The following is a 16,639-nucleotide window of genomic DNA, read 5'->3' as shown; positions in this document are numbered from 1 at the left end:
GGCACTCACCCTTGGTATCCCGGCCTTCTGAGGATCAGGGAAATTTTTATAGATCCGGCGGGATGACCAGGCACTTAATTCACTTATTTTTTGTTTGTCACTGTGCCACTCTTATGTGTCTGTTTTTGTACACAGGATTGTCAGGATGGGGTAGCCCTTCTGGGTGTCCCTCCTGGCGGTCTAGGGGAGGTGTGTGTGTGGCCATTAGGTTCCTCACCTCCCTGCAACCCCTGGGCATCTTGGCTTGGGTCAAGATGCCATCAGTATACGGCTCCTCGGCTGATACCTTGGTTAACGCCTAGGTTTAATCCAGGAGCATTTTCGGCCCCTTAGTAGTTTCAGCAAAAAGGGGCATCGAACCTGGATCCTTGCAGGTGCCTTCTGGCCCGGAGGTGAAGGGTAGGTTTGTTGAGGAGCCTTTCTCCTGTTGGAGAAGGGCTTAGCGATAGACCGCATCCTTTGTGCACGTTTTTTTAGTGTGACAAGTTTGCACTTTTTCTTGCACTTTGGGTGATAGAGAGCACTTGTCTCAGCTCTAAAAAAAAAAAGAAAAAAAAATGCAATATTTGCGAATATGCGATATATGTGATAAATATTTGCATTACGAATATTTGCGCCCAACACTACACACCATACAACAGAACTTTATTCGGTTATTCCAGGCATGTCAAGCAGGTGCGGTGGTGGAGGCGGGGGACATGGTCCCCCACCTCCACCACCGCACCTGCTTGACGTGCCTGGAATACCCGAATAAAGTTCAGTTGTATGGTGAGTGCAGTCTTGTTTTCTTCATTATTTCTACATACAAGTCTGGATTTTGCATGTCAACATTACTGGGGTTACCAACGCATTCCACGACTGTATTTCTCCAGATATCATTGGCCGTAGTCTTGTTAGGGCCGGATCACCCTATTCTCTTCATTATACCTCATTTCAGCTTAGGTTAGGTTGACATCGCCGTCGTGCTCTACTATATAGATTTCAGTCAGCAAGTCCTACGTAATGATGGAAGTTTAACGAAGCGCGTTGCATTGTGGTCATTTAAACGTTCATTCGGACGATCCTGTGTCCCGCTAGTATTTTCCTGGTCAGCGCCGAACAGTTCCTGAACCATTCTTAAGTCCTGATCCAATCTTTGGTATACGATGACATCAGGAAGGCTGCAGACAGGAATGTGCTTCCCATACAAATGCTCTCCATTGTTGGGTATGCGGGTGCACAACCTGTATTGGTAAGCGGTTGCCTAACCCCTCCATCCTTCATTGGATACTAGCTATACTCCACATGGAGCGCCTCTTTATAGACGTGAGTCACCGCAGTCCTCCTATGAATACCATGGTCATTGTATGTTGGTCTTTGTTTCTTGGGACCATGTGTGGTTATAGGACTGAAGGTAGAGAAAAAGGACCCTTGAAATGGCACTGCTGGGTCCAATAAGAAGTTGAGGCCAAACCAGAGATATTTCAAAACACTGGAGTGGTTTATTGAAAGCATAAAACAATAAAAGAAATGGATGACGCGTTTCGTGGTAACCACCCCCTTCTTCAGATCAGTATGATTGTAATAGGTACAACCAGAGTATAAATATGTTCAAAAATTGGCACCAATACAAAGGGGGTGGAGCTAAAAGAGTGACCTCCTACAAACTGTTAATATACAGCAATAATATATGAATGTCCATAACAACACAAAGTAAAAACAACATAAATAATAATAATAATAATAATAATATACATTGTGGCTCCCCCGAAATGCGTGATCCATATCTTTTATTGTTTTATGCTTTCAATAAACCACTCCAGTGTTTTGAAATATCTCTGGTTTGGCTCCACTTCTTATTTGACACAACAGCGCCATTTCAGGGGTCGTTTTTCTCTACCTTCATTCATTTGCATCAGGATTTGATTACTCCTTCTCATGGGACCCCGGGCATAGCAGCTGTTCCTGATACTGGTTGCCCACAGTGGTGGGTTATATGCAAATTTCCTATTCGCTCCAAGTGAGCGGCCACTACCCAAGGGCCATCCAAGCCCTTTCTTTCTTCCTTATTCCCTAAAGGGTCTAAGTGGTAATACACGAGGCGCCTCCGTCGGTCTCTCTTTTTTCAGGTTGTAGGACTGGGCAGGAGAGACATTGTTTCACTTGAGTTTAGGAGTCTTAGTGTTAACGGAAAAAAAATGTGCAAAAAAGGAAAAGTATGGGCACTTATTAAATATTTTCAAAGGACGGCATGGTCACATATCTAATGAATTAAACTGCTTTCTTCATGGTGTGGCTTTCATGTAAGTGCCAGTCTGGGGTGTCCCCTGTGCTCTAATCTTTTGTCTGTAGTAACATTTCTGCCAACACCAGCTGGCCACACGTGGGACATACATGACAGCTGCAAACGCCAAGTGCCAGCTCCCGGACTCGCGTTCGGCTCCGCTCCGTGGATGATCGTCTTTGTGTTAATTATTTGACTTGTTTCATGCATGCTTGGTCGTACAACTTCTAAGATTATATCTAAACAACCTCTGGATACCTGAGCGGCGTTGCCCATCTGGACGCCGTCCCTCCGCTCTGAGCTGATTAACAATGGCCCCCGCTCCTTTCATTCACGTCAATCTCTCAGTGAGGGAACGTCGGGGAGGGAATGCCAAGATTCATGAGTTTCCCCCAAGGTTTTCGCTTAGTTAAAATAAAATCTGCTTTAAAAGTGTCACGTCACGTATCTGATTTAGCATCTGAATGGGTTCCCATTGTAAAACAGAAGACGTTAGCGCTTACAGCAATATTAGGAGGCTTTTTGTGTTCCGCACAGATGCCACAATCATATTGTATCTCACCAGCCATGGAAAAATTCTAAAAAAATTCAAATTAATGAGCATCATTTTTTTTCTTACACTTTCCGATGCCTTGAGTATTCCAAGTCTTTGTGATAAGATGTTGGAGTCAATAGGAGACGCTGATCACCTGTCACACCAGATCGGTGTTCAGACATTCTGCTGAAATGACTTCTAGAGCCGGAACGTTCTTCTATTCTATCCACAACAATCGCAAATAAGCTTCTGAGGATTTATGCAATAAAAGAACTCAGGTGGCACTGCTATATGCTGTAATAGCTTATACTTGTAGGATATAGGTCTGTATACGTTCTATAGGGAGGAGATAGCTGGGGTCATAGTCTGGAGGTGCTGGGGAATAATGTAGATAATGAAATGTATTAGTAGGAGAAAGTGCAATGTACAACAGAGCCCCGCACTCACTATTCAACAGACGACTTCAAGTTCCAACCCTGGATGCACCGGACGAGGCTACAGGAACAGCTTGGGGCGCTCAGAGCCGACTGCCGGCGGGTTCATACAGGGAGGCCGGAAGAAGCGCAGTTGCGCGAAACCGCCGGCATTCGCCTCTGAGCACCCCAAGCTGTTCCTTTAGCCTCGTGTGGTCCTAGTGCAGAGCTCTTTGTTGTGCATTGCACTTACTCCTACTAATAGCTTCTGAGGATTGTTGACTGGAAAAACCCAGAAGTGGAAATAGAAGTGATTGTCCACACGAGCTGAATCTTCATATCCCAAGTAATATTGACAGAAAAATACTTGAGAAGCCACATGAGGAGATGAGACTGAATTAATCTTCTTAACCCTTAACGGGCTGTCTGAGATTGAAGAATCAGAACCAGCGCCTCCCTGTGTATTCTGCGGCTCATTGCCGCTCATTGTCACTTGCGTTGGACAGAGATGCCAACAGATATGTCCTCCATTACTTGACCTTGGTCTTTGTCAAGAATTCCATTTTCTCAATACAATTTAGTAACACGGTAGAATAATCCTAAACGGGCTGCAGTTCACATCACAACCACTGGGTGACCACAAATAGACATAAATTGGACTTTCCAGTTTTTAATTGTATTCAGACTGTTCCATCTTTTTATGATTTTGTTCCGTTTTGACCCCAGCAGTCGCTGGTCACTGTTTTTAAAGTGTCCACTGTCCATACTGTTTGGTCTTAAATGGCAGGTGCTGCTTTGGCCACTTTGTTAGTGAGCAGTGGCTGCTGGGAGTTGGGGCAAGTTATGAGTGACCACCCTGACGATGCACCCCAGAAGTAGAGCAGAAGGACGTCAGGAGATGGCAGAAGAGTGTACTGTTCACTTCTACCATGCCAGTAAAGTTAAATTGCATCTGCACCATTCCTTCACGCCATTCAAACGTTTTTGCGCCTCCACGTCGCCCACTTATCGCACAATTAGCACATTATATGCCCTCCTGTTGGACCTTTTCTCCTCTTGCCCTCGCCCCTTCCGCTCCTCCTGGGAAAAGGAATTGGGACGTACACTCCCAGACGAGGATTGGAAACGAGCCCTTTCTATGTGTCACCGGATGTCAATTTCATGCAAGGCCCAGGAAACCTATTATAAATTCCTGACCAGATCGTATAGGGTCCCGGCTTTATTGTCCCGCTTCTATCCAACAGTCTCAGATATCTGTTGGAGATGCGTAAACCCTGGTGGTACCATGCTCCATGTCTTGCGGATGTGCCCGGCACTTGACTTGTTCTGGTCCTGTACGCTTGATCTCATGACATGCCTCGTTTCCCACATGATCCCAAAGATGCCAGAACTGGTGGTGGCCAGGTCAGTGATCCTCCAGCTAAGGAAGACCTCCTCCCTGCCCACTGTTTCGTCCTTGCTTCGGGAAATCTCACACTTATGTAGAATGGAGGAACTGACTGCCGATTCAAGACACCAATTGGACAAATATCAAACTGTCTGGACTCCCTTGTTGGCTTTTGTGGCTCCCACTGATTTTCTACTTTTACACACTGAGGTGTAGTTTACATGAGCCTGACCTTCCTCCATCTCAGCCAAACTTTTCAGTACTGCTGTTCGAGCCTGGGGGTCCCCGGACGGTGCTTACTCTGCAAGGTATGTTTATATTCCCTCTTCCTCTATGTTTTTCACTCTCGCCCTCTTTCCTTTCTTTTCCTTTTTTCCCATTCTTTCCTCCTCTTCTCCTGATTTAGTCTCTCCCATCTGCTCCACGGGTTACATTACAACCTGTCTGTGCCTCCTTTATGGTGAATATGTGTTTATTGCTCTTTCTTTTGCATTTTGCATACACTCATCACTTGAATTGTGGTTATTAACTATATGCCTTTCTTTGATCCATGCCTTGCTGGAACCCTTTGACTTTAATGGAAGAGATCATGTTTTGCATTTGTATAGTGTTTGACCCTGCTTCTTGTACTGTATTTATGAAAATTAATGCTTACTTTGGAGGAAAAAAAAGTGCGCGCTGTGAGCATGGACCCTGGTGCACCGGTATGGGCGTTGGTTATGGACAGTAACTGAAATGCTCCTGCAGTCTGGGAACCTATTGCTATGGCCTGGACTGGAGGGGCATTGGAGCACCAAAGCAACAGGGCAGTATGGGCACAGGGCCGGGGGCCTATAACAATCTATACTATATGGGGCACAGGGTCGGGGGCCTATAACAATCTATACTATATGGGGCACAGGGTCGGGGGCCTATAACAATCTATACTATATGGGGCACAGTGTCGGGGCCTATAACAATCTATACTATATGGAGCACAGAGCCGGGGCCTATAACAATCTATACTATATGGGGCACAGGGCCGGGGGCCTATAACAATATATACTATATGGGGCTCAGAGCCGGGGGCCTATAACAATCTATACTATATGGGGCACAGAGCCAGGGGCCTATAACAATCTATACTATATGGGGCACAGGGCCGGGGGCCTATAACAATCTATACTATATGGGGCACAGGGCCGGGGGCCTATAACAATCTATACTATATGGGGCACAGTGCCGGGGCCTATAACAATCTATACTATATGGGGCACAGAGCCGGGGGCCTATAACAATCTATACTATATGGGGCACAGAGCCGGGGCCTATAACAATCTATACTATATGGGGCACAGGGCCGGGGGCCTATAACAATATATACTACATGGGGCACAGGGCCGGGGGCCTATAACAATCTATACTATATAGGGGCACAGAGTCGGGGCCTATAACAATCTATACTATATGGGGCACAGAGCCGGGGGCCTATAACAATCTATACTATATGGGGCACAGAGCCGGGGCCTATAACAATCTATACTATATGGGGCACAGGGCCGGGGGCCTATAACAATATATACTATATGGTGCACAGAGTCGGGGCCTATAACAATCTATACTATATGGTGCACAGAGCCGGGGGCCTATAACAATCTATACTATATGGGGCTCAGAGCCGGGGGCCTATAACAATCTATACTATATAGGGGCACAGAGCCGGGGGCCTATAACAATCTATACTATATGGGTCACAGAGCCGGGGGCCTATAACAATCTATACTATATGGGTCACAGAGCCGGGGGCCTATAACAATCTATACTATATGGGGCACAGGGCCGGGGGCCTATAACAATCTAAACTATATGGGGCACAGAGCCGGGGGCCTATAACAATCTATACTATATGGGTCACAGAGCCGGGGGCCTATAACAATCTATACTATATGGGGCACAGGGCCGGGGGCCTATAACAATCTAAACTATATGGGGCACAGAGCCAGGGACCTATAACAATCTATACTATATGGGGCACAGAGCCGGGGGCCTATAACAATCTATACTATATGGGTCACAGAGCCGGGGGCCTATAACAATCTATACTATATGGGGCACAGGGCCGGGGGCCTATAACAATCTAAACTATATGGGGCACAGAGCCGGGGCCTATAACAATCTATACTATATGGGGCACAGGGCCGGGGGCTATAACCATCTATACTATATGGGGCACAGAGCCAGGGGCCTATAACAATCTATACTATATGGGGCACAGGGCCGGGGGCTATAACCATCTATACCATATGGGGCACAGAGCCGGGGGCCTATAACAATCTATACTATATGGGGCACAGAGCCAGGGGCCTATAACAATCTATACTATATGGGGCACAGGGCCGGGGGCTATAACCATCTATACTATATGGGGCACAGAGCCAGGGGCCTATAACAATCTATACTATATGGGGCACAGGGCCGGGGGCTATAACAATCTATACTATATGGGGCACAGAGCCTGGGCCTATAACAATCTATACTATATGGGGCACAGGGCCGGGGCCTATAACAATTCATACTATATGGGACACAGGGCCGGGGCCTATAACAATCTCTACACCAGATGGGGGCACAAGGTCGGGGCCTATAACAATCTATACTATATAGGGGCACAGAGCCGGGGGTTATAACAATCTATACTATATAGGGGCACAGAGCCGGGGGCCTATAACAATCTATACTATATGGGGCACAGGGCCGGGGGCCTATAACAATCTATACTATATGGGGCACAGAGCCGGGGGCCTATAACAATCTATACTATATAGGGGCACAGAGCCGGCGGCCTATAACAATCAATACCATATGGGGCACAGGGCCGGGGACCTATAACAATCTATACTATATAGGGGCACAGAGCCGGGGGCCTATAACAATCTATACTATATGGGGCACAGGGCCGGGGGCCTATAACAATCTATACTATATGGGGCACAGAGCCGGGGGCCTATAACAATCTATACTATATAGGGGCACAGGGCCGGGGCCTATAGCAATCTATACTATATAGGGGCACAGGGCCGGGGCCTATAGCAATCTATACTATATAGGGGCACAGGGCCGGGGCCTATAACAATCTATACTATATAGGGGCACAGAGCCGGGGCCTATAACAATCTATACTATATAGGGGCACAGGGCCGGGGCCTATAGCAATCTATACTATATAGGGGCACAGGGCCGGGGCCTATAACAATCTATACTATATAGGGGCACAGGGCTGGGGGCCTATAACAATCTATACTATATAGGGGCATAGGGCTGGGGGCCTATAACCATCTATACTATATAGGGGCACAGAGCCGGGGCCTATAACAATCTATACTATATGGGGCACAGAGCCGGGGGCTATAACCATCTATACTATATGGGGCACAGAGCCGGGGGCCTATAACAATCTATACTATATGGGGCACAGAGCCGGGGGCTATAACAATCTATACTATATGGGGCACAGAGCCGGGGGCCTATAACAATCTATACTATATAGGGGCACAGAGCCGGGGCCTATAACAATCTATACCATATGGAGCCACTGGGTCGGGTCAGGTTTTGGTCGACTGCTGGGACCTTGGCTTTCCCAATGAGGAGCGTGTGTTGTATACCGGTAGACGGCACACTCTCCATTAATTTCTATGGAAGCACTGATGATGTCTGAGTGCTGCACTCTGGTCTTTTCGGTGCCGGGTCCTGTCCCGGAGATCACAGGGGGTCCCAGCAGTCGGACCCCCCACGATCAGCTACTTATCCCTCATCCTGTGGATAGGATATAGCACATTTTTGTTCTCCTTTAATACAATTTATGCTGGAGTAAAAAGCGCCAAATTGATACGGAGCTGCAGGTTATTGTTGGGATTTTAGATTTTCAATATCTGGAGAGCCACAAGTTATGGTAAATCGATCGGTCTGCCTTAGGCCACGCCCCTCCATATAAGCCCCACCCATTTTCTGCCCAAGTAGTGAAAGACAAAGAGTAACATACTGTATATGCACAAATAACCATCATTCAAGAACGGGAATCCTAAGTCACCTATTTACGGAAATCAAACTGTGGCCCAAAAAGATGTCGCAAAACTACAACCCGCCAGCATGCCCGGACAGCCAACGGCTGGAGGGTTGTAGTTTTGTGACATCTGGAGGGCCGCAGTTCGGAAGCCCCTGCTGTGCACCAAATTTATTAAATGGACGCAGGACATTTGATACATTTTGCGCAGATTTCCTGGAATTTCTCTGATTGATTTGTTGTGCAAAATGTTGCCACTTTTGTATCCTGTTACTACTTTTATCCTGTTGCTACTTTTCTTCACATACACAATCAAGCTAAGTAAGCAAGGTCTGGGCTGGTGTATTTCTGTGACTTTTTTTTAAGTATTTGCACAAAAAATTGTGACTTTTCTTCACACGCACAGAAAATCTAAGCCAGGTCTGGGCTGGTGTATTTTTGCTACTTTTTTTTTTAAAGTGTTTGCGCAAAAATTTGCGTAAAATTTTCACAAAAGTCACAGTTGATCAATACATGACCACTGTATAGTGAAAAGATGAAATGGTGAAGAATGACTAATTGAAAAGTTGCATAAAAACGCAAAAAAAAAAACACTGCGCCTAAACTGCGCCAAACATAGACAACAAAACAGCTCTAAATGCAATGATAAATGTCCCCCAATATATCAATTATAACATCTTACTAAATTGTACAAATTCTCTGTTTTTTATTCAATGTTTTACCGGAGCAGCTACATTAACATTGCAGCTTTTTTTTTTTTCCATCGACATCTGCGACAAATTTATTAACAAATAATTTCCAGTAGATCTCGCCTTTTGCTGCTCAATGTCGCCTGATTTATTCCTCCTGTGTTAATTACATTTGTATTCATTTAGATATTTCTTAAGACTTATATTATATTACTGGTGTACAATACATCGGCGCCGCTTGTTTCTGTGGGTGCAGCTGAATTATTGATTAAACCGCTTTATAAGAATAGCGCTGTAGATGATCGCCCCCCTCCCCCCTCCCCCATTGCTCCATGTTTTCATTAGATTAGACAAATTACTCATTTTTCTTCTCCATATCTGACCTATTTGAACAGGATCCAGAACTGGTGCGCAACATCTGCCGCTGGGTACGACAAGCTGTCAAAATTCCGTTCTTTGCCAAGCTGACCCCGAACGTCACAGATGTTGTGCAGATTGCTATGGCTGCGCATGAAGGTAAGGGAAAAAAAAAGATTCTGATGCTATGCGGTGGATATGTGTGAAATATCACAAAGAGCCGACGACAGAGCGACAAAGCGGATCTAGGAGGGATATTTGCTGCGGAGATTTCAGTCCAAAGAATTTAACTGAATAATAATAATAAATATAATAATAATAGTGATAATAAATTATAATAATAATAAAACCATAATTATAACAAAAATAATAATGAATATTATAACTAACAACAATAATAACAACATAAATAATAATAATAATAATAATAAATATAATAATAGTGATAATAAATAATAATAATAATACTAATAAAAACATAATTAATATTATAACTAACATAACAATAATAACAACATAAATAATAATAATAATAATAATAAATATAATAATAGTGATAATAAATAATAATAATAATACTAATAAAAACATAATTAATATTATAACTAACATAACAATAATAACAACATAAATAATAATAATAATAATAAATAATAAATAAAAGATTTCTGTAAATAAAAATAACATAAATAATATATCAACATAATATTTAATCACAGCTATTATTTTATTATTAAGAGAGTAATTATAAGTCTGATTTAGCTTGAGGATGAAGGACATCGCTCTGTGCAGGAGAAGGTCAGTCGACCTACAGAGGGGTCACCTACAGGAGATATACTACCTACCGTGGAGCCTGATCTATAAACTGGGGAGATACCTACAGTCTGCATGCACAGATTATCGGGTCGCACTCATTCATCATGGTATGGGATATGGTGCGTGTATCCTGAATCATCCTCCTCAGATCACCGGAGAAGGTTTTAGGATTCATGTTCTGCAGCACTAAATACCGTGACATGAAGAAGAGTAGGCAAGGGTCAGTGTGGTCAGCAATAGTGTGGTGGGTTGAGTCTTTGAGCTATCCTGGTTTAGAGACATGTGAGCTATCCTGGTTTAGGGACATCTAGGCTATCCTGGATTACGGACATGTGGGCTATCCTGGTTTAGGGACATGTGGGCTATCCTGTCTTAGAGACATGTGGGCTATCATTGCTTAGGGACATGTGGGCTATCCTGTCTTAGAGACATGTGGGCTATCATGGCTTAGGGACAAGTGGGCTATCCTGGTTTAGGGACATGTGGTATATCCTGGTTTAGAGACATGTGGGCTATCCTGGCTTAGGGACATGTGGGCTATCCTGGTTTAGGGACATGTGGGCTATCCTGGTTTAGGGACATGTGGGCTATCCTGGTTTAGGGACTTGTGGGCTATCCTTGCTTAGGGACATGTGGGCTATCCTGGCTAAGAGACATGCGAGTTATCCTGGTTTAGGGACATCTAGGCTATCCTTGCTTAGGGACATGTGGGATATCCTGGTGTGGTGTCCTGATACTGTATTACATACCATACCTTGGTAGGGTTCCCCAAAGTCAGAGTTCCAAGGAACTGTGGGGTCCCCAGGTCTTGTCCTCCCCAGTCACCCCTTAAATAGTTAATATATTATTAGAGTAAATGTAAATAAATGTATATAAAAAGTGTACTTACCTTGCGCTGGCATCGCAGGACCTGCGGGTCACGTGACGATGTTCTAGTCTCTATGGTAGTTAAAAAGGACCTTTGGAGGTTCATGAGACATGTGATACCCACAATGCCTTGTAAAGCTTATTGACAGATGTCGTGGACCAATCCAAAAACGGCTCAGCCCCTGCCCATATAAGGGAGCTGCAGCCAATGATCGCTCTCTTGTTCCTGCGCTGCAAAGCAAGCAGCATCTCTTGGGTTGCTGTCACTGAATGAGGTCGGACCTCCGCAACTTACAACGACAATTACTGGGCCAAAGCCTTGCGGCCTTGGCTGAATTACACAGAGAGTTCTTCTAAATTCCCCGCTAATGTTGGCAAGGACCCTGCACCTAAACCTAACCCTATATCCAGCGGATCTGCACATACTAAATCCCTACAAGCTAAAGAACTTACTAAAAGTCCCAACCAACGGTCAATCTCAGCCAAGCTGTTCATAGACTCTGTACAAAGACTGTTCTTATGTTCGCATCTTACAGAAAATCTTCAGTAAAGTTTACGCAAGTTTTCAGCGAAGCTCTGGTTGTGGACAATACTTTATTCTGCAAACACCTATCGTCCTTGGGAAGGGTGGCGATAGGCCAAGTCATACAGCATGTAACCCTCACCCTGGCATCACGACTGACAAGGGTTAATAACACCCTTTATAACCTGCACAGCAACATCCCGATCACCATTCACACCCACAAGGCACCACAACTGGCTTAGGGATATGTGGGACATCCTGGCTTAAGGACAATGGGATATCCTGGTTTAGGGACATGTGGGATATCCTGGGTTAGGGACATCTAGGCTATCCTGGTTTAGGGACATGTGGGCTATCCTGGCTTAGAGACATGTGAGCTATCCTGGTTTAGGGACATCTAGGCTATCCTGGATTACGGACATGTGGGCTATCCTGGTTTAGGGACATGTGGGCTATCCTGGTTTAGGGACATCTAGGCTATCCTGGATTACGGACATGTGGGCTATCCTGGTTTAGGGACATGTGGGCTATCCTGTCTTAGAGACATGTGGGCTATCATTGCTTAGGGACATGTGGGCTATCCTGTCTTAGAGACATGTGGGCTATCATGGCTTAGGGACAAGTGGGCTATCCTGGTTTAGGGACATGTGGTATATCCTGGTTTAGAGACATGTGGGCTATCCTGGCTTAGGGAAATGTGGGCTATCCTGGTTTAGGGACATGTGGTATATCCTGGTTTAGAGACATGTGGGCTATCCTGGCTTAGGGAAATGTGGGCTATCCTGGCTTAGGGAAATGTGGGCTATCCTGGTTTAGGGACATGTGAGCTATCCTGGTTTGGGGACATGTGAGCTATCCTGGTTTGGGGACATGTGGGCTATCCTGGTTTGGGGACATGTGGGCTATCCTGGTTTGGGGACATGTGGGCTATCCTGGTTTAGGGACATGTGGGCTATCCTGGTTTAGGGACATGTGGGCTATCCTGGCTTAGAGACATGTGGGCTATCCTGGCTTAGTGACATCTAGGCTTGCCTGGTTTGGTGACAAGTGGGCTATCCTGGTTTAGGGACATGTGGGATTTCCTGGTTTAGGGACATGTGGGATGTTCAGTTTTGTTTTTTTACAGTTTTTTTGTGCAGCATTCACTATTATTAGAGAATACTTATGTATGTGGTGTGCATACCTTAGCAGCAGCAGTATACAGATAGAGCCAAAGGAGAAGAGTCTGAGAGCTGGCAGGAGGGATCTGATCTTATCATCCTGTAGTTCACATGAAGTCAGAACCCAGAACTGACATCCTTCCTGTTCTGAGACATTAATCCAGTGTTTCCTACTTAGGGTGCCTCCAGCTGTTGCCAAACCAAAATTCCCAGCATGCCTGGACAGCCTTCGGAATTGTAGAAGGAAACATTGCATTCAGCAACGGAAGGTTTAGCGGGTCACGCTGGTGATCACATGACACAGTTACAGTAATGCAACACATGGATGCGGCTGTGCTGGAATAAAATAGATGGCTAAAAAAAACAAAAGCTGGAGTTTGTCTTTAATTATTATTCAGAGAAAAACTAATATTTAAATATTTAAACAATGAAAACCTAAAATGAAGTTTTATATGCTCTGTAAACAAGAACTGCACAAAATCCTGAATACGGAAATATTGTGAATAATTGTGTTGTTGTTATTATTATTATTATTATTATTATTATTATTATTAATAACAACATTATTGTCTATTATTATTATTATTATTATTATAATTAACAACATTATTATCAATTATTATTATTGTTAAAAAAATATAATAATAATAATAATAATAACAATATTATTATTATTAATAATAATATTTATTGACACTATTTATTATTGCTATTATTAATAATAATAATAATAATAACAATAATAATTACAACAATATTAACACTATTAATAATAATAATAATAATAATAATAATAGTAATATAGTGTTCATAAATAATAATACTGTTATTATTATTATATTGTTACTATATTTTTATATTATTTATACATTGTTGTTGCTGTTTTTGTATTTTCTTTTTTGGAATTAAATATGTATTAAGCAGGATATAGAAGCTGAATATACTTTGTAGCATTTCCCTAGTGTGATATAAATGGGTTAATGTGAACTTGTTCTGTCTCGCAGGTGGTGCAGATGGTGTTACTGCAACTAATACGGTCTCAGGACTGATGGGACTGCGAGCAGACGGAACGCCGTGGCCCGCGGTGGGGAGAGGGAGCAGGACCACATATGGCGGGGTGTCTGGTAGGTGTTGCCCTTTATGTTATAAAGTCTCCTCTGAAGCCTCAGGGGGTCGTGTTAGAGGCTCGGATGGCGCGTTCACCGTAGGACACCATTCTCCCCGCACAGTCCTGGTCATTGCCTTTCTAATAACTGTGACAGATGGAACATATTGAGTGTGAAGAGTCGGATGTTGCCCTTTCCTTAGCAGAATAATTCCCCAATAAGGTCACCGGGAAAGAGACGACTCCTGACCTGAGTCTCTTATAAGGATTTTTCTGCATCTTTGACTAAATAAGTATAAAACACAAAAGTTACCATTAATATATATATATATATATATATATATATATATATATATATATATATATATATTTTATCATCATTATCATCATCATCATCATCATTAGCATTATTATTATTTATATATATATTATCATCATCATCATCATCATCATTATTAGCATTATTATTATTTATATATATATATATATATATATATATATATATTATTTTTTTGCTAGATACAAAATTCTATTCAATATATTTAGCATTTTTTTAAATAATAATTTCATGTACATATATATATATATATATATATATATATATATATATATATATTTACCAGAAGGTCTGCAGCTGAGTTAAAGGGGTATTCCAGGAAAAAAACTTTTTTTTATATATCAACTGGCTCCAGAAAGTTAAACAGATTTGTAAATTACTTCTATAAAAAAAATCTTTATCCTTTCAGTACTTATGAGCTTCTGAAGTTAAGGTTGTTCTTTTCTGTCTAAGTGCTCTCTGATGACACGTGTCTCGGGAACCGTCCAGTTTAGAAGCAAATCCCCAGAGCAAACTTCTTCTAAACTGGGCGTTTCCCGAGACAGGTGTCATCAGAGAGCACTTAGACAGAAAAGAACAACCTTAACTTCAGAAGCTCATAAGTACTGAAAGGATTAAGATTTTTTAATAGAAGTAATTTACAAATCTGTTAAACTTTCTGGAGCCAGCTGATATATATATAAAAAGTTTCTTCCTGGAATACCCCTTTAATATTATAGAAAATGTTACAAAATGTATCTCCCCGATGTCACAATCTACACAATCGCTCTAATAATACAAAGTTTATCAGTCAAGCCAGTGTCTCCCAACCAGGGTGGCTCCAGCTGTTGCAAAACTACAACTCCCAGCATGCCCGGACAGCCAACGGCTGTCCGGGCATGCTGGGAGTTGTAGTTTTGCAACAGCTGGAGGAACACTATTCTGCCTCCATACACTACAGAATTTCTGTTTGTAATTCTACTTGTAGCAGCCCCCGGTGAAATCAGTGCTTAGTGGCTGCTAAGGCATTAAAGGGGTCCCCCGACAAAAAACATCTTATCCCCAAATGATAGGGGATAAGATGTCTGATCACGGAGGTACCGCCGTTGGTGACCCCCACGATCTCTGGGCCGGCAGCATTGGTGTCCAATACATGGCAGCTCAGAGCTTCCATGTTCGTGACGCCATACCATGCCCGACCCTGGAATGTTTAGCGTTGGAGCTCCCATGTTCGAGATTAGTGATGAGCGGCATATGCAATATTCGGATTTGCGATATTTCGCGAATATGGGGATGAACATTCGTCCCTTATTCGTGAAATTTGAATATTCATTATATTCGTGACGTTTTTTTGAATTGCGAAATTTCGCTATTGTGAAGGCGAAATTAATAGCGAAAGTTCGCTCGTCTGCGCATGCGCGCTGTAACATTATGCCAGGGACGTTGCTAAGGACGTTGCTAAGGACGTTGCTAAGCTCTGCCAACTGTGCTTGCAGAACTCTCATTGGCGCACAGGCATAAGTAGGGCGGAATTTCCACGAATATTCGCACGCATAAACCTTTCGCCTCACAGTCTCATCCCTCGGTCTTTAATGATAGAAGCATCGCATTTATCAGTCGAAGGAGATGCCTACAATGTGCTCAGTTTTTAAAACAGTTTGAAAGAAAGACGAATATTCGTAATAGCGAATTTTAATCACGAAATTAGTAATATTCGCGAATGTGCGATATTCGCGACGAATATTCAAATTGAGAATATTCATGAGCAACACTATTCGTGACGCCATACCATGCCCGACCCAGGAATGTTTAGCGTTGGGCGGTCTACCTGGTCTACCTCGGAATCCCATTAGGTCAGTCTGGCTCGGCGCTTCTCTTATGTTATGAGAAGGTGAAGCCAAAGATATAAAATTGCACAAAATAATTGATTGTGTGATGTATATAGATAATCTGGAGAAGGTCACATGGACATGTGAAGTCATAGACGGGCAAGTGCAGTATCGGTAAATCTTCTTATAATAATTCCTTTGACTTTATAAGATTTAGACAACAGATCTATTTGAATAGACGTCTCAGGTTTTGTGTTTTCAGATTTCAAAATCAGCGCTTAGTGGCTGCTAAGGCATTAAAGGGGTACTCCGGCAAAAACATCTTATCCCCTATGCATAG

General features: G+C 43.2%; 1 protein-coding gene across 4 annotated transcripts in view; it reads left to right on the top strand.

The window, feature by feature from the left end:
- The window catches only part of DPYD (dihydropyrimidine dehydrogenase), a 1,322,423-nt gene that overhangs the window by 954,935 nt on the left and 350,849 nt on the right, over positions 1 to 16,639 (top strand). For all 4 annotated transcript variants that reach the window (XM_056528554.1, XM_056528555.1, XM_056528557.1 and 1 more), the window contains 2 exons: positions 9,722 to 9,842; positions 14,054 to 14,173. In XM_056528554.1, coding sequence (XP_056384529.1) covers positions 9,722 to 9,842; positions 14,054 to 14,173 — 241 coding nt within the window. The remainder of the gene's footprint in view (positions 1 to 9,721; positions 9,843 to 14,053; positions 14,174 to 16,639) is intronic.

Source organism: Hyla sarda, chromosome 6 (assembly GCF_029499605.1).
Source record: "Hyla sarda isolate aHylSar1 chromosome 6, aHylSar1.hap1, whole genome shotgun sequence".
Classification (NCBI taxonomy): domain Eukaryota; kingdom Metazoa; phylum Chordata; class Amphibia; order Anura; family Hylidae; genus Hyla; species Hyla sarda.
Note: the sequence above shows the minus strand (reverse complement) of the source record. Positions and strands in the feature narration are given on the sequence as shown.